The 24,589-nt window shown below is 39.7% G+C and overlaps 1 protein-coding gene across 5 annotated transcripts in view; it reads right to left on the bottom strand.

Annotated features, from left to right (window-relative positions):
- CDK6 (cyclin dependent kinase 6) overlaps positions 1-24,589 on the bottom strand; it is a 147,413-nt gene that overhangs the window by 39,397 nt on the left and 83,427 nt on the right. For all 5 annotated transcript variants that reach the window (XM_055803479.1, XM_055803476.1, XM_055803477.1 and 2 more), the window contains exon 5: positions 3,779-3,888. In XM_055803479.1, coding sequence (XP_055659454.1) covers positions 3,779-3,888 — 110 coding nt within the window. The remainder of the gene's footprint in view (positions 1-3,778; positions 3,889-24,589) is intronic.

Genomic DNA, 24,589 nt, shown 5'->3' with positions numbered 1-24,589 from the left:
TCAAGACTGCCTGCTCAGAAGAGTCCAAGATTGGTAATCACCGCTTTCTTCTATAGACCATTTCACCCAGATTCAGATTCCAGTCATCGTCCTCTCTCACACTCCTTCACCTTAATTAATACTATCTAATTCAAGCAAGAAGAGAGACAGTTCCTTCTTCCCTAAAACACTGGTCATGGCTTCCTGCTTTGGAGCTGCCTGCAGTCCTTCAGCCAGCTGGAAGAGTTTCATGTATCCAGACAGAAATGGATGCTTCTTCCATCTTAGTCTTTCTCTTTAATGAGTTGTTCACTGAGTAGGAGGTACAAGGCCCTTCCCTACTGTCCAGGAAAATGCTGAGCCTCAGAGTGAAACCTTTTTATAAGTAATCCTTATTTTTACCTAAACATTAACAAAAAAGACAGCTGATCTTCTTGCTGTGCCACAGGATGACCCCATGCCCTTGGGTCCTCATCAGTCCTGCCAGCTGCATCTCTGAAGGGTTCTGTGGTATGGTAGCAATCCATAGCGTACCTTACAATTTTCCTTACTGCATTCCTTAATGCACCATAGCTTTTACATCACGAAGAAAACAGTCACTGTGACAAACAGTTACACTTTCCTCAGATAACGACAGTCCATCAAAATGTGTGTGGAAGTCCCTGCCGTCTAGTTAATTAGAAAGGAAATTTAAAAAAATTGGATATAGCATATAAGGAAAACTTCAAGTAATGATTTATTTGGGGGTGCTCTCATCAGCAGTGCACGTGGACAGAAAAAGATGCACAAAGCAGAACAGTTTTTGTACACTTAACATACACCTGCTACTGAGCAATTTATTGTTGATCTGTAAGTAGAGTAGGATCCTTGGGAATCTGTGTGAGGGGTTTCAGAATCAAGCTTTGTACATTCACGCATGCAGAAGCCTACAAATCTGCACCCTTTTTAAAATGTTTTAGATATAGCTATGACTTTATACAAACCTCAGGCTGCAGGAGGACCAAAGTCCTCAGCTGAGAAGCATCATTTGTTTAGCTGAATCAGCCAAGATGCAAGTAAAGTTCTGATTTACTCTATATATTCTATATACTATATATACTCTATATATAATTATTTTATGTCTATGAATTCCTTTATACACTTTTGTGTATTTTTGATCTATTTCCTAAACAAATACCTTGTTTGCATTTGTCTTAAACTGCTTTGGATTAAGAGTGATTCAAATATGATGAGGTGCCTTCTGTGAGACACAGCAGCCTGTAACATCTGGACTGGACCATTCATACAGAGGTCACCTCTCTACTACACTTGTCCAAACCTACAGCACCTTTACTGTGTTTGTAACAGCCCACAAAACTATATTCTAGCAAACTCAACGTGCCAAACATCTTCTTGGCATAAACAGGATTCTGATATGTTTTGTGATGCTGTGTAGTGGTTTATTTTGAAACTCATTCCAGTGAAGTCTCCATGATATAAAAAAGCCCAAAGGAAACTCAGTACCTTTCTTAAAAATGACAGAGCTTTAAAATCTTCCAAAGAGAACACAAAAGAGAGTAGGGAAAGAAGAGAAGTACCCAGTAAGACAGTAAAAATAAAAGGTTGTATTAAAGCCAAACCAGCATCTATGTCTCAGATTTAGCTGCATTCTCATGCTCTTATCCTATCAGCACCAGTGGAAATGCAGATCGGTGGTTACCCAAGGGCACTAGCATTTTCCAGCAGAAATAGCTGTTGCATTTATTCAATCTTTTGGAAATAATCCATGGAATTTGCAAAATTTTACAGTTTATTGCTACCAAGGTCACCGTAACATGGGTTTTTCTTTTGCAATCCAACAGGAGAATCAGAAATACAACATATATCATACAGAGAGTATTGCAACATTAACCCAGTACAACAGTCCATGGAGACAGCATTCAGTGCTGTTCCTTGTAGCTTTATGGCAATAAGCCTTGGGATTAGTCTTCCAAATCGTGCTTACATATTGATGTGAAAGTCATATTGTTTTCAATGAAACAACATAGTACATACAGACTTGGCAGATTTCTGACCTCTACAGTTTTTGACAATCTCCCAAATTTTGGACTGAGAATGTCAGACTGACCCTGCATTTGGCAAGAATAATAGAAATTCTGGTTTTATCAAACACTGTTTCAAATCAGATCTCATTTACATTTAAAAAAATAATTCTCTGATCTTGTAATATTAATGTAATATTCTCACTTGTAAATAAGTAGAAAATTTAACTGTCCATAATTTAATTTATTGTTGGATTTAGAGAGTCAGTGAGGCTCACATATCATAAAAGGAAAATAAAATTAAATTGGTGGTGCTTGTATATGGGAATATTTCTTATCTGTCAGAATACTGCACATTAAATGAGGAAAAAAAGAGAGTTTTGAGCATGTAATAAAGTTCTGTGTTCAGCTGTTTGTTCTGTATCACTCTAATTCAAATGCTAAAATGAAATTGTTGACTCTGCTATTTAAATCAGAAAAAATATCAATGGTAATGTTGTGAACCTGGCAGTATATGGCATAAGACTAAATCTTTAAAAGTTTGCAATGGAAGATTTGATTGATACTCCTAAAGTACACATTCTTTTTTTCTCTCATTTTCTGACCTCATTTCTGAGTCAGAAACAGAGAGGGTGGAGTATAATAATTCTACCCAGGCCATTTGACCAGGCAAGAAGCCCAAGAAAAATGATTTTTCCATATACTAACATTAATAAGTAGTAGAATCCCAAAGTTATTTTGCAAGACTTCAATTAGTATTTTGAACTTCACGTTGTATAAATTAAACAGTTGTTTCTCAAGGCCCTTGCAGTATGGCTTCTCCTTGCAAATTATACTGCTTTTGGTTTTTAGGCTACCCAGTGTATAATTTTCTTTCACATTTTCTTTGCGTATATTCTTTGATTTCACAGTGGGTGTTACAAACTACTACACAGTTTCTAGATGGAGATCGCCCAGGTGACGACAACAAGCACTTTTTCAGTAAGCTCAACCAAAGAGCATGTGATTGGATTAACATCAAGACAGATTTACATTGTTAAGGTTCTTGGGTGTTCCTCTCCACACCCTGCATGGTACAACCTCCATATTACTATCCTTCCATGGGAAGGACCAGTACGTAAGTGTTCCTCTCACATTCACAACTCATCTGCATCCAGCAGTATATTTTGTAGGTAGACACTTCCGATGATAGCCAATTTAACTGAATCAGCCAAAAAAATGTCTTTTATCTGCTTTTTTTGGCCTATATTTAACATCTTTGTTAACCTGCTCTCAGGCTAAATAGCTTATTCTTAAAAAAATTTTTACCTTTAGAAATGAACTTTACAGTGACTTCTGAGATCTCAGATGTGCCAAGAAGGGACTATGAGCAAACACCTGACACTCCAATGCACAAACTCCGGAGCAAGACTCTGCTGACCACCATGCCCTGCCTTCCTCAGGGTAAATCCTCTTCAGAATTCAGCTTTACTCAAATTGATCAACAGTCTCTCTAGCCAACTTTTATCTGCATTTTCATTCAGGTGTAACAGGAACACAACAATGCACATAGAGGCTTTATTTACCAAGAGCTGAGGCAGACTCCCACCAAAAAAGGGACTCCCAAGATGGCAACAAGTATGAATTCGCAATGGCTATTGATGTTTTGTGCTGCAAATAAAACATCCTATCAGGCCTTTTCATAATAAATGTGATCCAGTGTATTGTACCAGACTTGTTACTGCATTTTTTCAAATTTCAAATGAAAAACATGAATAAAATAAAACTGTATTTCTTACTTTCGACGGAACATTTCTGCAAATATGCAGCCAACACTCCAAAGATCCACTGGTGTTGCATAGCTGGACTGAAGCAAAACTTCAGGAGCTCTATACCACAAAGTAACAACCTGTAAAACAATAAGGAACGTAAGAGAGAGCACACTTAGCTACAGAATTATAATCTTATACGGGTTACGTAAACAACTCCCATTTAGTTTAATCCAAATTGTAAAATTTCACAGGTTAGGGCAAAGTGGTTTGGCCAGTGCATAGAAAAGGGTTTTCTATGGAAAATCTCAGTATGGATTCATGCAGTGATGATGAGTTGGGAAGTGAGACCACTTCTTGTCAACAGCAGTGCAGTTCAGGGTACAACAAAAATATAATAACAAAGTACACTGTTGGTGTGGTATCACAATATCACAGCATGCTACTAAAAACTCTTTGAAGCTTTTGCAACTTCAAGACCCTAAACACCTTCCAGTGGAGATCTGGACTCTCCATAGAGCAAACATTAGTCTATTGAACAAGGCTGCCTTTTCTTAATCAGCTTTTGTGGACCCCTTAGATGTAGTCACCAGAGCCAAGCTGGAAACAAGTAAGCTAGGAAATACTGTGGTTTTACCCATAGGACAAATCAGAATCTGTTGCTCGTGTCTGTCCTAAGCCCTTCATAGTTTCTGTATTGTTTTTTGTAAAAGAAATGGGGTTTGCTCAAGTGTATGGGTCAACCTGGGTAAACAAGTCTAATCTGTCTCAGAAGTTCTCTCTGAAGAAACCGAAGATAAAACTTATTGTATCAGTTGGATATAGATTAAGTCAAACCCTCCCCAATGCTGTCCCTTATCAAAGGCATTCAGTGCTGTTCATTGTGGTTTCCTTGTGCACAGAGGTACCTTAAACTGCCAGCTTTCAACTAAGCAACACAGCACAGGGTTCCTTGGCTGATTCCTGACCTTCGTAGTTGTGTCTTTAGTCTCTGCCCATGTGCTGCTGGTTAGATAAGCACTAACTTCTCTCACAACTTATTTCCAAATGATACACTCTTTCTCAGGGACATATGCCATGTAAAGTGTCTGCTTTTAGGCTGTACTTGTCCTGGTGGTCACGTTGCAACATGTTGTAGAGACCCAGTGGGAACTTTACTGGCACTGCTCCATTGATGTGCTTGCATGAGTCCTGCACATTGGACCCACAACAGAGATGGGACAGTTTATATTTATCCTTTTGTTTGCCACAAGCAGACCAAATACAGATGAGCCTGTCTGTATCTTCAGTATATTTACAGAACACAAGGAACTTCTTCAGAGTCCTGTGTGAGCTACTATGTTGGCAGAATATGATCTCAGAACCATGGGAGTATCCTGCTCCTGAATACAGTTATAAACCAGCCATAACAACATATTATCATCAGCTAAATACCAATAATTTCTTAGTGTGTGCTATAATTTAAACCTCTGACTCTTAATCTGGGGGCAGGGAGGGTCTCCATAATTATTGGTTTGTTTCTCCAACAAACACAAAGGTGGGAGATGCAGCATTCAGGAGGAGCATGAAACAAACACACAGAAATAAAAGTGCAAAGATAAGAATGAAAATAACTTTAAAAATCATGTTAACTAGGATAGTGAGTTCTAAATGTCAAGACCAGTACAAAGAAATGTGTAAAAAGAGTGTTTTTTTTAATGATAACAATATAATTGTCTTCTAAGCAAAAATAACAATGGAAGTAATCAGCCGAATTTGCTGGTCAAAGCCAGCTGAAACAAAAGCAAATAAAACATTTATTACATTCATTACATGCCCTGACAACCTTTGGAATTACTGAATGGCTATTGACGGGAGGTTCACAGATATTTGCACAAGTGGTCATATTTGCTAACAGTCCTCTTAAACACTTTGATCTCAATTCATAAAATCTGTCTTTGAAACAGTTCAATAACACAGTGCAAAGTACTGCACTGTCGAGCTAGACTTCCAGATACCTGTCCACAGAAACAGATTCCTGTGTGGAAGCTGGGCATTATTTAACTCCATTGGTCTTCCTGATTTGGTACCATAGCAGTGATGCTTTTCCAAAATATTTCTCTATAAAAACCCAAAAAGTTTCTTCAGAGGTTCACTCCAGGGACAGAGGACAAATGTAACTGGAGGTCAGGGATTTTTACTGGACATGCCCTATCTGAGTCAGACAGAATTCCTCCTAAAACACATACGTACTCCTCCTGATGCAGATATACCTCTTAAACCGAACTGCACTTCTATTCGCTCAGTACATTTGTGGAAAAGCTTATTGAAGAAACGTTGCTTTCAGAAATTAGGTACAACAATTTCAACCCGTTATTGTTTGTTAATGGCTGGGTGCAGTGTCAGGAGCAAAAGCTGTGTGATCTCTGCCACCAATACCACCAAACCTCATGATTCCTGGTTTGAGATCCACATAGCTCTTCTCACACAGTGAAAGGGTGCTTTATTTTCCCCAGTCCCACCAGCCCAGCCACATTAAGGCTCTGCACTCTCATACGCAAAGGACTGGGGGATTGCATGGCTGTGACACAGCCTGAATACTTCTGACAATGTATGCCCCAAACCGAAATCCCTTTTTCAGGGAAATGTGGCACAGGACAGCTGCTCCTTTCCTGAGAGGAGCATCACAGCTTGTGGCTGGTCCCCAGGTGCTCACTCAGGGGGAACAGTGCCATTTTCAGAAGGCTGCGGAAATGTACAGAACATTAACTGCTTCTCCCATGTGACGACTTACCAGCACAGCTCCCCAAGTACTTGTACTCTGTACCCTCCATGCATGCATACAAAGGGGACTGGGAGATTTTACTTCTGAGTAATTTGGAAACTTAAACCTTTAAAAAAATTATTTCCAAAGTCTCACAGTCCAATTCCAGCAAATACCTGATTGCTTTATAGTCAGAGAGAAAGTAATCTTTGTTGAGCTGTTTTGCTATACTCTGTTATTACTGTGTAATTATAGAAGTGACCAAGTAACCTTTATGGTTTGTAATATGCAAGTCTGTGTTTCAAAATGTGAACCTGAAAGGGATCAAAATGTTGTAAATGTCAGTTTGCACACAAGTAATGCCTCAGATGACTCCTCTAGTAGTCCGGGTCTTCTCCTGAAAAGCACAGGATGATGCAGATGATGCAGTGGTTTTGACACAGTTTCACACTCTCTTTCTCTTACCATAGAAACGAAGAAAATATTTGTGGACATTCCATTAAACATTTGCAGATAAGTAGAAATGAAAATTATTCTGAACACAGGATATGGTGAGGCTGAACAACTAGATCATCACTTCCTCTTTAGCATGGTTCTGACTTAGAATGAAAAAATGCTTTGCTTAGATAATCCACGCCACCAGTAAGACAGGCTCTCCCTGAGAGATAGAGCACTTGATAAAGAGCTGCTTGATAAAGTCCCATTTTTAGGACGAAAAAAGCAAGCACTTGCATCTGTACATTTCACTGCAATTCTGCCTCTCCTGAAAATCTGACACGCATGTTATGTGGCACATGGCGATCGCTCTGTAGGAAAAGGGTTTCGTGCTCACATGCTGATGGAGATCCTAAATTCAGTGCAACACTTCTAAATACTCTGGAGGTTGTAGACTTTAATGACCATGTCACATTTTAGTCCTCTCATCTAATGAACTTCCCTCCCTTGCCCCTTCGTTGTTCCTCCTCACCCTGCCTGGTTACTTTACCTCCTCTCTTACACCAGCCAGCTTCCTCCCAGCTGTCAGACCTCCTGGCTCCTCTCCCCTGCTTCCTGCCACGTGCCAGTGGCCCCCCTGATGGTGCACCAAACGTGCCTAATCCCCTGCTGTTCCTGTGCCAACACCCAGGTGGACACAACCTGCTGCCCCGCCATGTCTCATGTGCTCTGCCTTCCCTCATGTTCCCTGACTGCTCCCCTGGGCCCTCAAACTCCCTCAAATTTCAGACCCTGTCCAGCCTTCTTCCAACTGCCTCCAAATGCTCCTGGGCCAAAAGAGGTCCTTTTCCCTGTTTAGCTTCTCAGCCCACCCTGCCTGTCCTAAGGATACCCTATGACGTTTGAATTTCATAGATTAAGCTACATATGAAAAGACAGAATAATTCATACACTGGAAGGAGTACATACCTAAAGGAGTAACTAGTCTCCTTTTCCAGTGCACTTTTTATGTTTCCACTACCCAGATAAGATGGGATGGTATCAGATAAGAATGATATCAGTAGCTGCAGATCACTGCTTCTAACAATTTAAATGTCAATAGATTTAGGCAGCACTTCAGGATGAAAAGAAATGAAATGTGTAAAAGAACATTGCAAAAGTCTACTGAGGCTGTGTCTGACCCTCTAAAGAAGGAGATGTGCTCAGTGAGAAGCAAGGGGGGAGAGCTGCATTTAGAGTCAGAAGAAGAAAGGGAACTTTATTTTGAAATAAAGCTTTCTGCCTTATTATATCTGACAGATGTTGCTGTCTGGGACCATCTAGCCCCAGAAGTTTCAACCCTGCCCTTCATGGTACCTGTTTCTGACAAATAATCAAATTAGTGGTAAGTATCTGTTCACTAGCAATGTGAACACAAGATCTAGGCATTGTGTCAGTCTCATTTAATTTCCATTTACTTTACAGAACAGATTTTCACTTTTGGATAACTACTTAATTTAAATAGATCTGCACAATTCACAGCCCTTTCCAAATATAGTTGTTGTCTGAATAGCATACAGTTCAAAAAAGACAAAGACAAACAGAGGTTTAGGGATGGGGTTGAGTAACATAGACACAAAAGACTACATTTCGGTTTGCCACAGACTTTAAGTACAGACCAATGCCCAGTTGCACAGCTACCGGAACAAAGCAGGGATCAGACTGTAACACAGTGGCTATGTCTGTGCTAGGAAATTAAATGGGACAGGAAATGTTCCTTTGGCACTGAGACCAACAGGCACAGAGTGGCCTATGTCCATATTACTAAATTCTCAGCCTCCCAAAAAAGGTGACCGCATGCAAACTGCTTATTGGGAATGGTCTTTGGTCCATGGTTAACTGTGCCTAGGAACTGTCTGGGGAAAGGCTCGTTGGCATAACTCAAAACTATGCCAGGAACTATTTTAATAATTTAACAGTATAGACAATTGAGCTCCAGTACCCACGAATGTTTCCTGGCACTCTTTAATCTACTAGCCAGTGAGTCATGCTGTGGCCCCGGGTCTTCCTTTCACTCCAGAGAGAAGGCGTTTTGCTATGCTTCCCTCATCTCTGCTGATTCAGAGGGGTCTCCAGGAGGGCGATGGGGTGGGGGAGGCATGGCCCACTCCTCATTGCACCCAGCAACTGATCTTATTTTATTGCAAGTGTGTTGTACAGGTCAGATGAACACGTTGCAACTGTTGTCTATGAGGAGAATCAAACTGACTGGCCCACACGTAGACATCTTTCTTTTAGACATCTAAAGCTGGATAAGATTAATTCTACTCTAATTAGCTCTGAGGGGACTTTGAAGAGGCCTATAAAACCTTTTAAAATATTTAGCTTTCATACAAATCATACACAAAAGCAATTAACAGGATTAAATTCATACAAAAATCCAAACAGAATTTTTCTTCCAAATATTTTGCTTTTGTGATTGTGGTTTCTACTGTACTTTTTTTGGTGCTGATTTTGTTAATTATATCTACCATTAGATACATACTCATTTCATTGCTAAAAGCCTTTCAACCTCATGAAAGATTATTTGTAAAAAATATTCTTTTTAAGTTCCCTAACATGGTTCTTACACTCACTTATTTTGTTCAGTTCTCACTAACAGACCTCTCACATTATCTTTGGGGCATCTTTTCAACTCTTTTTCATTTATTTTTGCCCTTTCTTTTTGAGTAAAAATGAGGGAATATAGCTATAGAATATATGGTGCAGTATGTAGAATACAGCTCTTTAGTGTCACTTTGTGGTCCCCCAGCTTCACCAAAAAATCTATTGATTCAAACTGTTCTGGAGGATTCAAAGTGGAATCCCTCCAACTTCACTATGGAGCTGCTACTGCATGGCTTCTTCTTCAGGTCTGGGACTCTAAAATGACTTGCAGAATTTTCTTCAAGTTTTATAGAAAAAGTCTTCTCAGCTGTATGACTAAGCCTGACACATTCGCCACAGACTAGTTGGAGAGGACAGAATTACAGATGGGTAAAAATCTGGGCTTATGTATTGATTGAAGCCTGGCTTCAATCTTCACTGCAGAGAGACTCTCACTCCCTAATACACCTCCCTCTCCCTTGCTAGAAACATAGCACTGAATTTCCACAGAGTCTGAAAAGAAGAAATGTAATTTCAAAAATGAATATGCTTAAAAATGGCTCACTGGCCTGACAGTGTATCGCTTAGGAAAAAGAAAGAATTTGTCTAATAACGTTTCATCACCTGCAGTTTGGAATAGTGACTTGTTGGCCAGGACTGAGCAGGGCAGCAGTGGCAATTCAGAGGGCAGGGGATACTAAGTTACAAAGTGATGGCATTTCTGCAGGGCCACAGGCTCTGACACTTGCCCTGCATGCTGCTCTGAGCCCCCCTGGGCAGGCCAGGGTGGTCCTGCTCCGCGCTGTGCGGGCAGATGGGCAGACCTTCGGCCGCCTCCAGTCCTCTCGCGCAGCGAACCGCCCCCCGCTGCTCTGCTCCAGCAGTCCAGCAGTGAGGATGTTCCACAGCAAATCTTCTGCCTCCATGCCCCCCCGGGACACCCCAAAGACCTGTGGGAGCAGAGCACACCTATGCCATATGGGGAAACTGTGTGTGTGTGATGGCAGCGTCAGCTTGTTAGCTTTTGTACAATGACTTCAGCATCCCCGGTTTGGGAGAGGAGTGTGTCTGCTTTACTTGCTGGGGACTGTCTTACTGTATTTTCCCATTACTACACTTAAATCATTCACTGATTATTGTGCATTTATAAAGCAAGCCCAGGACTCTTTTTAATCTATCTCTGAAGACCTATTACTATTCCTAACTGTGATGGAGACGGTGATAATCACTACATTATACAATGTGCTTTAGCTTCCAGGGATAATATCAGCCTGAATAATTGTATTTCTTTAATCTCTGTTTTGAGTAGTGGTTCTCCCACTATTAGATAACTGGTTTCAGTTCCATCACAGAGATAGGTATGGCTGGAGAGAATATTTCTTTCTTAGTGAAAGATGATGATATTTTTTCTGTTTATAGAAACATTAAAATAGTTTCCCTTTTAAAGTAAAAATGTACCAAACTACCCCGGTAGCTTTTAGAAAGCACTTTATTTCTTGACAAAAGATATACTATATATAAAAATGACGTCCTTTCAAGTGCTGTGGGTCTCATGAAGTGCACATGGTAACAGCAATTATATCTCTTTATTCACATTTGTCTTCATTTTAGGCACAAGCTTGATTTACTGCTTTGTGAAAAGTGGAAGGATTGTTGTTATTATTTCATTAGTTAAATCATCAAGCAAAAAATTATCTGTTTATAGAAGACACGAATCCTGATCACATGTACCACCAGTATCAAGTTGTTATTTTAGAATGTGATCTCCTCTTTCTGATTCTAAAACATTTGTGCTTTGAAGAAAGCAAGATTTAGCCTCTACTGTGAGATAACTTGACAAAAAAGAAGCCATTCATTTCTTTGATGGTTTATACACACAAAACTAACCAGAATTTTGCTTTTTGTATTTCTAGGAAGAACCACATAACCCAGTGTGATGGTGCTGCAGAAGAATATTTCTAGGTACATCCGTTGTCAGTAGGAGTGCGTGTGTGTGTGTGCGTGTGCGCATGCACTTTATGCACAGGTATATAAACAGTAGCAGAATATACCTTACCTACATTCAGTGTGTTTTACCTCAAAAGATGCTGTGCACTAAGCAGCTGTGTGCGACAGCTACTGGAAATGAAAACTGGCTCTTAAGATGAGGTAATACTTTCAACCATTAGTGACTGAAGATCACAGAGCTTACCTCAAAACTAATACAAGGAAATATATTTCCATTGAGCAAAACGTTTCACAGAATTATCTACTGACACCATACAGAGAACATTTCTGAGAGACTACCTGAAACTTCACTTTAAAGGTGTTTTCTCTTTATACGGAAAGAAAGAAGCAAAAATAAGATCAGCAACACTGCTGTACCTGATCCAGAGCCCACGAAAGTCAAAGAAAGGCTTGCCAAGGCTTGTTGTGCATTAAAATCAAAACCATAATGACCTAATCTCTGAGCTGCAGAGCAGCCTTCTATGGAATATGGGACATCTCATTTCTTTACAGAAGTGGTTAGCTTTGCATGCAATGAGGCTTGTTCTGACATTGCAATGTATTTACATATAGAGATACCTGACAACATGGAGAGTGACAGATTTTTTTAAAAAACAGGCACTCTTCAGTCATGCTGCAAGTGCAAGACTCAATAATCAAACCAAAATCTTAGACCGAAACAGCAAATTCTAATGATATATCTAAGAGCTGAAAAAAACGCACAGGCAGAAATAAACAGCATTAGCTTCTTACACTGATCACATCCAACATCTACTATAAGATGAGAGTTCCTTCCACAGTACCAGAAGAAACAGAGCATTAAAAAGGTGGCAGCCTGTGACTGTGCCTTGGAATACAGGTCTTGTTCTGGATCTGGCTGCAGCAGTTTGGCACATTTCCACTCACTCAGTCACCTGTTGGCATTAGCTAGCTGAGGGAACAGTCATAATTTCTAGCACTAGATCTTGGGCCTTGTCCCAGTTGCCCTGCTCTACTCTACGTCTTTAGGTTGCCACAAAACCAACTTATGTAGCACCCTACATATTTCCACTGGGTGGCATCCAGCTCTTCCACAGTCTCTCACATCACTTATGCCCAGTCCCTGGGAGAAGGAGAACATGTAGCTCTAACTTGCACCAAGGATCAAACCGTGGTCAGCTCCATGCTGAGAACTCCAAAGCTGCCCTTGTGACTGCTTGGTCTCTTCCCAAGTTCATCAAACTAGAGAATATGAGCCTTACCACTTACGGTTTGGCTTTATAACGAAGACCAGCTTTCCATTGCTATTAGAAAACCAGAGTCTGGTTAATAGAAAAAAGTCTCCCCACTTCCTGGGGTGCTGTGCTAGACTTCAGTTCTGAACACAAAAAACCTAAATACAGCAAAACCATGAAGGCCACCACAGATCTCTCTCCCATGAAACTCTAACCCACTTCTGTTTCAAACCATCTTTAACAAAAGGAGACAATGGACAAAGAATATGCTGCCTCAAATAATGGATTAAATACCGCCAGTTCTCTAGGTGAGAGGCTTTACCATGGACTCTACAGCTGCTCCTAGATGAGAAAAAAGGTGGATTTAAAAAGTTTTTAATGAAACATGACCATCAAAATTGATCTGAATAATTTGAGTCACTCTCAAAAAGAAATACTCTGACCCATTTTGAAGCACACGTAACCACTGGGTCACAGTTTAACACAGAATTCTGTCAGGATCCTGAATTGTAACAGACTACTACAAATAAAATTAAGTTTTTCAGCTTGGGACTCAAAAAAAGGGGAAATGGTGCAAAAAACTTCTACAAGATACTGTTTTCATTCGGTTGAGAAGGAAACTTATGAACTAGTGCTGTGCTTTGAGTTAATGGCCAGAGCTGAACAGGAAAGTAAGGACATGAACAACAATCAGGGCATATAAGTAAGAGAGGTATACCTTGTTCGCATATGGCAGGGTGAGCACAGGACATGTGTGCACGAGGGGGTTAGCTGCTGAGTAAGAACTTACCTGATCCTTATTCAGAATGTGTAATAGAGGTAAAATTAGCTCAGTCCCAATTAAACTGAAAATATTTATCCCAGTGACTTTTATAATGAAAGTCGGATTTGGACAAGAGTAGTGTCTGCACATCTAAAATTAAGATATTTGTCTGGATAACTTTAAAGCTGGTACATATGAGAAATTTCATACCTCTACTATATTTTAGCTACATGTTAAAAATTCTTGTTGTAACTTTTGGCTCCCTTCACTTCTATGTCCCATCAACTCCTAGGAGAAGCACTTATCTACCTAGTGGCACTAAGAGCTGTAACCTTTCTCCAGCAGCATGGCATGGCGTGGTCAGAGCACCCACAGCATCTGATATAGTGTTACGCAGCCACACATCTCTTCTTCCCCAAAGCAGATTGGGACTGTGATGCTCCTGTTGGAAGTGTAGATTTGTGCTCCTATTGATACAGACTTTACCAGGCTTGAGTAGGAGCCTGGAGGCAAAGTACCAATTTGATTAATAGCCTGGTACGGTACATAAAAGGGCTGGTGGAGCAACATCTGTCTCAGTGATATCTAGTATCACCCTGATGGCTGACATGTAGCTGGACCATCCTACATCCACGGCATAAAGAATTCGGGCAACTATAAACACTGAAAATCTGTTCTACATTTGAAGTTGAAGGCAGTAGATTTTACTATGGCTTTAAATAAATGTATGGCTTTAAAGTGAAGTAAAAATGTAAATGGTACCCTAAAGATGAAACACCTAAGAAATGCCTTTCAAGGGCTCCTTGAAATTACACTTGGGAAACAAAACCCTCATGAAACATCCTTCTTTCTAAAAACAAAAGGGAAAAGAGGTTTGGAAATATACAGATTTCCAGAAAAAAAGAAAAAGATGTACTTTCTGTATACAGATGCAATATATGGAGAGGTGTATGTGTTTATACATACTTAAACATATCACAGATTGTTAGAAATTAGTTGAGTTTTGAAATAAATATCAGCAGGACAAGACCCTCCTGTAAACCTGTTATTTCATGGCAAAACCAAGAACTGGATAGAAAGGACAAAAAGACTAAGGGGAGTCTTCAGGCTGTCTGAATTACACATTTAAGTAGCGTTGTGAGCTTAAGACCAACAAAATGCTGACTTTCCAAGGCTATGAGTTTTTTTGGTATCTTCACTTGTCAAATTCCTCTTCTTAGACTGAAAGTGTTTGTGGTTTTTAAGTGTAGATGGTCACACACATTAGAAAGGTCTGTGCTGGAGAAACAAGCATCTGCATTTCAGCTGATGCACTACTGTGTGTGATGAGTGTTTAGGCAGACAGATACCCTAGATACCTGGATGTTCCCAACAGAAGTCCATATGGAGTCTTACCTGGTGATGCCTGTAACTAAGAGTGGTGTCGAAGCAAGATGTGTTTGCAGCCACATTGATGTCTTGTGTAGATGGCATTATGTTAATTTCAAAGTGAAAACTCAGTCCGAAGGGGACTTAACTGGCACCTCCTGAATTCAAGCAAATACTTTGATCACTCGGGTAGGGTTTTTTTGGGTGACAGCTCTTTCCTTGCCTTTGCTGAAGCCAAGTCATTATTCTGCCAGGAGTATATGAGTCATGGGGCAAGACTGTGTCTGAAAGTAGCTGAGTGCTTAAGAACAATCAGCTGGAAGGGGCGAGGAACTGAGTTTCTGGATATTGCTCTCTGGAATGTGTATGCATTTTACATTAGACCATCACTGGATAAAAATAAAAGCAGGCATTAATTACATTTACCAGGCTGGATTCTACTTTGGATCTAGGCAGTTTGTATTCCATCCCTCTGATGGATGGGACTCATAAAAACTCTAGAATATGTCACTGTTTTATTCTGTGGAGAAAGAAACAACATCTCCTCCCTTGCTACTTGATACACTACTCACTGGCCAAAACTCAGGATTCACACTACAAAGTGAAGCCCAAGATTTTTAAAGAACCCAAAAGAAAATTTCTTCTGCTTATAAACGCTACAGGATTTTCTAAACTGATATCAAGTATCAGAGGATTTACCAGAAACCTAGAATATTACAGTTGGTCCAGTATTGGATCTTGTTATGCTTTATTTCCCAATTTTAACTTTAAAGCTTGTATGGTTAATTTATGTCATTTACAAGAAGCCATATTCCAAGGGAAATTAATTACAGATAACATATTGTACTGGTTGGATGAAAAAGTTCTGAATTAGTCTAGATTGCTGAAGACTCTACTCCAGAGTGGTTATAGATTTACAAAAATAAAAAATACTCTATTTGTGAAAATGATGTTGTAGAACAGACTTCTGCAGATGACTCATCTCTCTCAAAACTGCTACAAAGCATCTTATTTAAGCTAAAGTGATAATAGCTTAAGACAATATAAACAGGAACGTTCAAGGTAATGAGTGCTTTCATGTTACAAGTTCTCATGTCTGAGGGCACTGCATCAGACTAAAGGACAATGAGATAAGAACAATATTGCTAGTTACTAACAAATGGCAGATAAAAGAGCTCTTCTGGTTTCTGATTAAGTGACAGCATTCTACACATTCCTGTGAGTTGAGAAAGTTTGCCTGAGAACAGCAGCTATGTTACATGTGAAGCACCACTAAACAAGCATATCTCTATGTTTTCAAATTCCAGTGTGAGTAATGGCTCTTTCCGTCATCTCTTCAACTTGAACAGAAGCTCCCTCTCTCCTTCTGGACATGCAGGAATAACTTGCCGTGCTTCAGTTTCCATTTAGATGTATAAATGTATATGCTGAAAGTAAAGAGAAGTTCTGTAGGACTCCATGGCTTCGAGCCAATGTTTACAATCCCCTGGGTGGGAAATGACGGGTGAAAGGCTCTCCATGTCAGGCTGTAGGAGTCTTTGCTGTTGACCTTCTGCCTCTGTTTTCAAAGTGGCTCCCTTGTTAACCCCTTGCACACTGTGGGCATAGAGGCCTCAGAGAGCAAACACTTTTTTTGAGAATCCAAATCCACTTCCAGGCATCTATTTGACAGACTTCAATTCCAGCAGTGGTTAAGGGAGTGTGGACTAATGTATGTACTCTGCATCTGCTGTCAGAGCTTGGCACTGAGACGTATTTTTAATAGTCCAGAAGTGGGTTTAGATGTGTTCTGCATGTTACAAAGTGAATGTTCTCAGCTTCAGGCAATGCACGGCAGTTTACAGGCACAGGGGTTGTGAAACTCTGAGCATACTGAGTCTCCAGGAGAGAAGGAAACATCCAATTTACAGAGATATGTTTTAGTTCTCTCTGTCCAGTCAGTACAATGTTGTTTCCTGGTAGTGGCAATACTTTATTCCGGGGTCTCCTCAAGAGAGGAAAACAGGCTGCTGCTGGCACAATGGGGATATACCACAAGGGAGCACCTGGTGTGGAATGGAGATCTACTGCTTTAAAAGGTTTTGCCCCTCTCCTGCCCGAGAATAAAAAATACAATATTCAGGAGGTCTCCTCCTATGTCACATCCCTTTTGCTGCTCAGTGAATCACTCATGGCTCCTAACTGTTCAGGAGGAGTCCTTGTAAGAATGATAAAAATGGACAAACAAAAAAAGCCTTCTAAAATGTTTATCGCAATATGTAATCCATCCTTGGAAAAGGTGAATAAATCAAATGGGAACTAATATTCAAGAACTAGTGGAAGTGTTGTAATGGTCTCAGACAGGTAGCCAAGAGCTCTTGTGATAACATCAACCTTACTATCAGTTGACCTTGGAATACTCAGTTTCATAGTCTGTATGTGTTTCCCATCATCACCATCATCATGCTTGTCCATGTGTTTTCCCCACAAACATCTATTCTCAGAAGCAATCATTCCATGCAAAAAATTTCCTACATCTTCCCTGAAAGGGAATAAGAGTGCCTGCCACCTCCAGAAAACTTTCACAGCGTTAACAACCACATAGGAACAGCAACATCCTACCCCCCTCCATGCACTTTCAGAGGAAGTCCTGTAAAAAACATTCTCTTGTGGTCAGAAAAGCCTTCAATGCATGGCTCCAGGGATGCTGAGAAGGAGAGAAGAGAGCAGCAGTGCTAGAAACTAGAGCTTCTGCAGAGAAACCTAGCCCAAGTACCAACAGCTTTGCAATTGACACAGATCAACAATCCCTAAAATTGCTGCATGGTCTAACGGTCTAAACCTAAAAGTAGAGAAGGTACAGAACAAGCTAATAGGACCTAGAATATTCTTCTGAGGCAAAAAATGTCATGCATGGAAAGGCTAATATTATTAGGCTGTGTTAAAAAAGCCAACTGGATATCTCATAACAAGCTCCAACCTAACTCCAAATACGCATGTAATTCCTACTGACTTCCAGGGAAGCTCTGGGTGGTTAGAGGAAGATATCTTCCGACAGTGGAATAATTTATATTTCGATCTATCCTTGTTTTTAATTGTTAGTATTTTAAAAGGTAGTTTTAGAAACAAGAAATTAGAAATAACCTGTGTCTTCTAAAGAGTATACAATTCCATCTAATAAATACTACCTATTTTTCTAGGAAAGTGGCAGTCTGCAAGAAAAAGGATTTTTTTGTGATAGCAAACAAAGAATGTATTTAGTTTAGAATATTTTCCTTTTTCATTAGTATCATGAGGTTATGTTACTCCTGTTTAAAGTCATTAATGACTGTAGGATCAGAAAGTGTTTTCAAGAGCTAACAGTATGGTTGTTTTTAGAAGGATACTCTCAGGTTGAATTTAGACCAAGTTGATTTTTGTAATATGAAGCTTTTACAAAACATGGGCCTAAATGACACCTTCTTAAGATTTTTTTCTTTACAAAGCATCTTTAAACACCAGATAAAGTGTTTTGTTTTGGGCTACTGCAAGAAAATCAAAATGAAACTTCCTTGAATCAAAGTAGGAACAAGACTAAAATAACCCATTAGCATAATCCAGCAGAAGGAAAACAGAAGTGAACAGCACAACTAATGAAAAAAACAGAATGGATTTTAAATCTTTCCATTTACAGTAAAGGTGTTATCAGCAACAATAAAAGAGGCCTCTAGTGCTTCTTCTGGATAACTGAAGTGTTAGTCTGGCAACATGCCTTGAAATCAATTATATGGAGACTCACAGTATTTCTTAAAACAGTTCTGGGATGTAATCTTCAGGCTGAAAAATAACGTAGCGTACTGCAGGTGACTTCTCTTAACCATCCTGCCTTTCCTGTCTCTAGGACCTGGGATGAATGACACTTGACCAGGAAAAGCTGTAGACAAGAATGTGTTATAGCTCACATGTGAGGAACAAAAGCAATTTTAATCAATTACATCTCAGGCAGTAGATTACTTACTGCTCCCATAACAAGTGATCTATAAATCCGTTGCTGCTTCAAGGTTTAAAAGACTTGCCTTGTCCTTGATTGGAGGAGGAACCAGTGTATTCACAGGAAATGAAGCCTATTCTAATTCATCTGACTTCCAGTGAAGTTTTACATATTTTAATATGAATAGTAGCTCACTAGGTTGCAAATATATGATTTTTCATTTTCATGAGAGAAAAAGATGAATCTGAAATTTGGAAAGGAATTTTGGTTGCTGAGCGTAGACCTGCTCTTGAACTTCATTGACTTCAGTGGACTTAAGAATTCTCATGCCCATCAGTAGCTAGCCATACTCACCTCTACCACAGATCTGAATCTTTTCTTCATCAAGTGTTTTTACACCGCTTTGACTGCTTGTTCCCAACTGACATTCCTAATTGTGGATAAATTACCTTTATAGATGCCATTAGGGACTGGAAATATGTAGAGGGTCTTTAAAATGAATAAGAATCAGTTTCCACATGTAGGATACACCATGGTTGGTTATAAGGGTATGCAGAAGGGATCCTTGCCTAGGAAACAGCACATACATTAGTAAAAACTGAATGATTTTGCACCTTGGCTTTCACTGAGGGAAACAGAGAGTCCTTTGAGACTCCCAGAACTCTACAGATTCCTTCTGCTAGGAGACAACTATCAGAAGCAGAACATATATAACATATTCAAGCTTCCAGCATGGCCTATTACTGAAGTTCTCTGTATAAGACCCTTTTTTTCAGCACTTTTTAACTTTACCAAAATTTCACTGATTACAATAACATTTTCCATGCTGGATCTCTCTGGAATATACCCAGCTTCATCAAAATATTTCAGCTGAAGCTGTTCAGGGGTTTCCCTGAGTGAGGCTAGGGAAAAATACATGGTTTGCCCATCTTAAATTCTGGTGACCTTCTTTTTGAGAAGCTCTGGTGCCCTAATGTTTTTGAACAAGGGCTGTGGAACTTGGCCTCTATGTCAAGGAGGTGCTTCTTGCCATCCTTGTAAAACTTGGCTCCAAATCTGGCCATGTCATAAATCTGAAAAACAACACATGCTCAGTAAGGATTTATACTACTGCATAATTATTGCACTTTCAGAAGGTTTTGCTTTCAACAAGCACATTTCAGGCCAGCTCCAGGGGGGTCTGTGGGACATCATGGCACCTCAAGTTTTTGACCGAGTACAGAAAGCCTGTTACCCTATAAACTCTGTATCTCATGTTTGAAGAGGAACCTATAAGACTTAGCCACAGAGATGAAAACAGCTGCACCCTCGGGGAAGAGATTATGAAAACCGGATTAAGAGAAGAGACTAAGACATCCCCTTGTTGGGTTGAAGAACAATGGGGAATGGGAGTGTGTGTGGAGAGTTGGTGTAGCTGACACTGAGAAAGAAGCCTACGAGCTATGGAGGGAAGAAGAAGGAAAAATGGGCAGTGGGTGCGATGAGACAGACATAAACTTTTAAAGGAGACAGGGACTACTGAGGAAGGCCTGAAGCTGAAAGCACTGGAGACTGTGAAGTTGGTGAGGGGCATGTCTGGAGCCCATTGGGAGGGCAGGCTTCACAGAGGATTTGGGGTGGGAGCAGATTTAGTAGAGAGAGGAGACTGGGCTAGAGGAGAGTTAGGAATACAGGTCTGAGAGGAAGGAAAAGCAGTGGTTATGTGTTGGAAGATGAATAGGAATCTGGGAAATCCACTGGGAACGCATCCTGCCTTCTTCTAGTTTAATCAGCTACTTATGACAGCCATCCACTACAGCTGTATATTCTGCTAGCTCAGGTTGAAGAAATCTGTGTGACTGATCCATAGGTTCAGCCCTGCTGATAACCAGCATGCATATGAATACAATAGCAAGTGAAGAAATTAATTTTTTTAAATGTATTTTCTTACAGAAGAAAACTGTACATGTACAAAGAAATAATGGAATAGATGACTTCCATATTTTGCAGCTAAAATCAATCACAAAAAATCTGCCCTAAAACCAAAAACACAAACAAAGAAAAAAACAAAGTACTTAATGCCAGAAAGAGCATGTGAGTTGGGAAGTGAAAACAAGTCTGTGGCAACAAGGGCCACTGGTCACTGAAGATGGTCCAAGTACATCCAAAAATGCTGTAGAAATATATGACAACTTAAGCTCATAACAATAATTTCTTCCCCACCAACTGAACTACAGACCTGCTGTAGCTGCAGACCCTGTCACTGCCTAGTACAGTTGTTTCTCTTTACACATATTGATAGTCTTCACACCAACTTCCATCTTCTTTGGAGAGGCTGCCTAATATCTGCAAGGCTATTTTATCTCTAGAAGAAAATAACAGCAGCCTGTTCTTGTTTATTCTCTTCTTTGCTATGTACTAGTAGTAGCAAAATCACTTACTACATTGCATATAGTAAATCAGGAGTATAAAGCTTCCTTAAAAAGATGTCAATACCTCAACTGTTCATAAAGGCAAAGAAAATAGAAAAACGGTATCAAACTAGCATGTTTATGCAGCCTTCTGTTTGCATCCAAGTGTTAATGCTATATTGTGGGCTTCTCCCTAAACCAGATAACTGTAAGGACTGATTTCATTGATGAGTTTAAAAAGGCAGCATTCACTGCTACTGAGGGTCTCCTCCTTGCAGCTGTTGCTGTGATGGGTTACACTTAGTGAAATTTTCTCCCTCTTCCCTCTGAAAACTTAACACCTATAATTTAACATTTAAAACACAGCCTCTGTTTAAACACCTCATCTCACAACAAAGATGCATATGCATTGACATAATTTTATTTCTTGTAACAAAATTTCTGGATTCATGCAGCAACAACTGAACTGCTCCATACACAGTATATAGTTAAAACTGCACAACTGAAGCCAAAATATGCACAGCTAAAAGGAATGTTACAGGGGGGCCTCTCTTAGTGAACAAAGCAGGCTCAGTTTGGCTCTTTTTCCCTAGCGCTACCACATCCGCACATCGTTAGTTGGAAAATTCCAGATATATGCTGTAATTTTTTGTGCTTTTTTTCCCAGTACACTTGAGGCTTTAGTGTCCAGATGCCATTTTCCCCCCCTTATCTGTCCCTGCTAGTTTGGGTCTTTGCCAGTTGTGGTCAACAATTAATACAGCAAAAGAAAAATACAGTACACTCCCTGGCAACTGGCAGAGGCTCACAGGAAATACCAAATAAAAACTTTATTATGTATTGTTTAACTATTTTGTTTGCCTGTGGGCCACCCTGTTGTTGGTGTAATTTAGAAAAGCATGCTCCATCTGGATGATCTGTGCGCAGGCTCATTGTTCCCAGAATCTGTCACGCACAATCACTGCTTCAGCCTGTGGCCCTCTGCAGAAAGAAGCAAAGGCATGGCAGCCCTCCAGCCTGCATTCCTTTTCATTAGACAACTTGTGACCAAATGTTAGAATAGAAGAGTAACCTTTTAATATTCATGTAATTAATTTACTTTCCCCTTTAATTATAAACGTTCACGTGAAAAGAAGAAAATAAAAAGACTTCCCTTCATGATTCTCCTCCCTCCCCCTTCCTTTCTATTTGCTTTTTGGGACATGGAAGGTGCTGGGAGTTTCATTATACGTAGGTATCAGTACCTCTGTCTACTGGGAAATTCTCATGGTTCTAATACGTCTGTGGGCTTTTACTTTATCTATTAATTGCTCTGGTACATGGAATAGATTCTGAATTATAAAAGAATGGGAGAAATTAAATACTTTCCTTCTATATGCCCTTGCAGCATCTGCTTCCTTGTCTTAATCAGTAGGGTAATCCATTGAACACAAAGCCATTCTTCTATATTTTAAACCACAATAGACATCTAATTGAAGTTCCCTTTCATACTAAGGTCAGCATATGACTTAGAATACTGTGTCAGCTGGGATTTTGGCTGTGCGGGCTTAGGTGCACAGGCAGCGCTCTGTCAGTTCTGCTTTCCTGGAAAATGGTGCCACTTTTTCAGCTGAGGTTAGACCAATGCTGAACTGGCTAATGTGATGCAAAAGTTTGCTCCCCACAATTCAAAAACTGCAGTTCATTGCCAGGGAAAGCATCTGACGCTGTATGGACCTACCATATGAGTTAATTTCAGCACACTGAACTGGGACCCTGATTTCCGTGGTGTGAGTAGTTTACCTCTTCGTGAGCTGCAGAACGTTCAAAGGAATCCAACTGTAGTAGGCTGTAATTCGAGTAAATGAAGCTAAGATAGAAACTGCCTGTCTTTAAGTCACAGCATTCAAGTTCTTGTTGCCTGATTTTGATTGCAGTTTCAATAGGCAATGAAGACATTTAGGACTCATAGAAAGCCACTTGGTATATCAAAGGACGGGGCCCAAAAGCAGTCAAGTATCCTATATAAGATGCAATGGTTTCTATGGCAACTGAGGAAATGTTACTGAACTTCACTCATTTTTCTTTCATTACATAGGTATAATGCCATGTTAGGCCTGCAAGTGATCAACATAGATGTTAGTGGTTTTGATTAGTTCATGCACCAACCTCTCATAGGAATGGAAAGCAGCACAAGATATTTTCTGTTGTGGCCATGTGGGCACAAAGGTAATGTGACAAGTCAAGATGTTTTAGATGAGGGCAAGACTTAAAAAGTTTCTGGAATGTCTTTTATTTAGTTTAAAAATAGCACTTAATCGAGTTGGAACAATTCTATCTGTGAAGCACCTTTAGCAGAGAATAGAACAAAAATGATGTCATTTGTCATATTAATTGCAAATTCAGGGTGCAATATTTCACATATTCACTAGGAAAGAATTTCAGCTATGTGGCAAATTAAACTGCTTGCATATGAAAAAGTAGCATCTTCTGTCCAGAAGGCAAAGCAGCAACTGGAAATAAAAGTGAATTCAAACACTCTTTGGCCTAAAGCAACAAGAAATTAAAGAAAAAACAACCAAGCAAAACCCAACCGAAAAATCCTTGTCATTGCATTTAGCATGGACTCATTTTCTCTGTCAATGCAATGACTGTCCCAGTCTTTTTAGGCCTCCTCACTTTCTTTTTGCTCTCTTTTCTCCTAGCTCCCTCTATGTGCTCTATACAGACTGCTAGGGATGTGCCATCAAATATACGTGCGATATATACAAATATACAATATTTGTGCGAAACAAAGATGTTAGGAACTATGCTAAGCAGAATTCGAAGAAAGAGGTAGGATGGGCTGCATTCTAGCCAGAACGCTACAATTTAAAAAAAAATACGACAGCATATTTATGATAAGTCATTAAAGATGTAAGGAGGTCGAGATCTTCCTACAATTCCAAATTTCTTCTCCATTTCCACCTTCTGACCAAATAAGCTTGAATACTAATGTAAAACCTCAGTAAATTGATTTACATGAATTTAAATTACATTCCTGAGAGGCTAAAACCCTGAAAATGAAGAGCAATATGTGTAACTACACATGGATGCTTACAAATATCAAAAGAGAGTAATACACTCACATAAAGAAATCTTTCCTCTGATGAGTAGGAGATATTGTTAAAATCCTTGATTAAATTAAGCATTTTGACTAACAGGAAAAAATAATATATTAACTAGGAATTTATCATAGGAAAAATTTGATGCTTGGCCATAAACATCTAATATGACAAAATGTCTTCAAAAAAGGCTAAAACTAGATCTTGATTCAAATTTGTACAGCTCTTAACACAATGATTTTCTGTTCCATGATAAGGGAGTCTCAAAAGGAATTGTTTCTGCTG

The sequence above is a fragment of the Falco peregrinus genome, chromosome 5 (genome assembly GCF_023634155.1).
Source record: "Falco peregrinus isolate bFalPer1 chromosome 5, bFalPer1.pri, whole genome shotgun sequence".
Taxonomy (NCBI): Eukaryota; Metazoa; Chordata; class Aves; order Falconiformes; family Falconidae; genus Falco; species Falco peregrinus.
The sequence above is the reverse complement of the archived record's forward strand: the minus strand, read 5'-3'. Positions and strand labels throughout refer to the sequence as shown.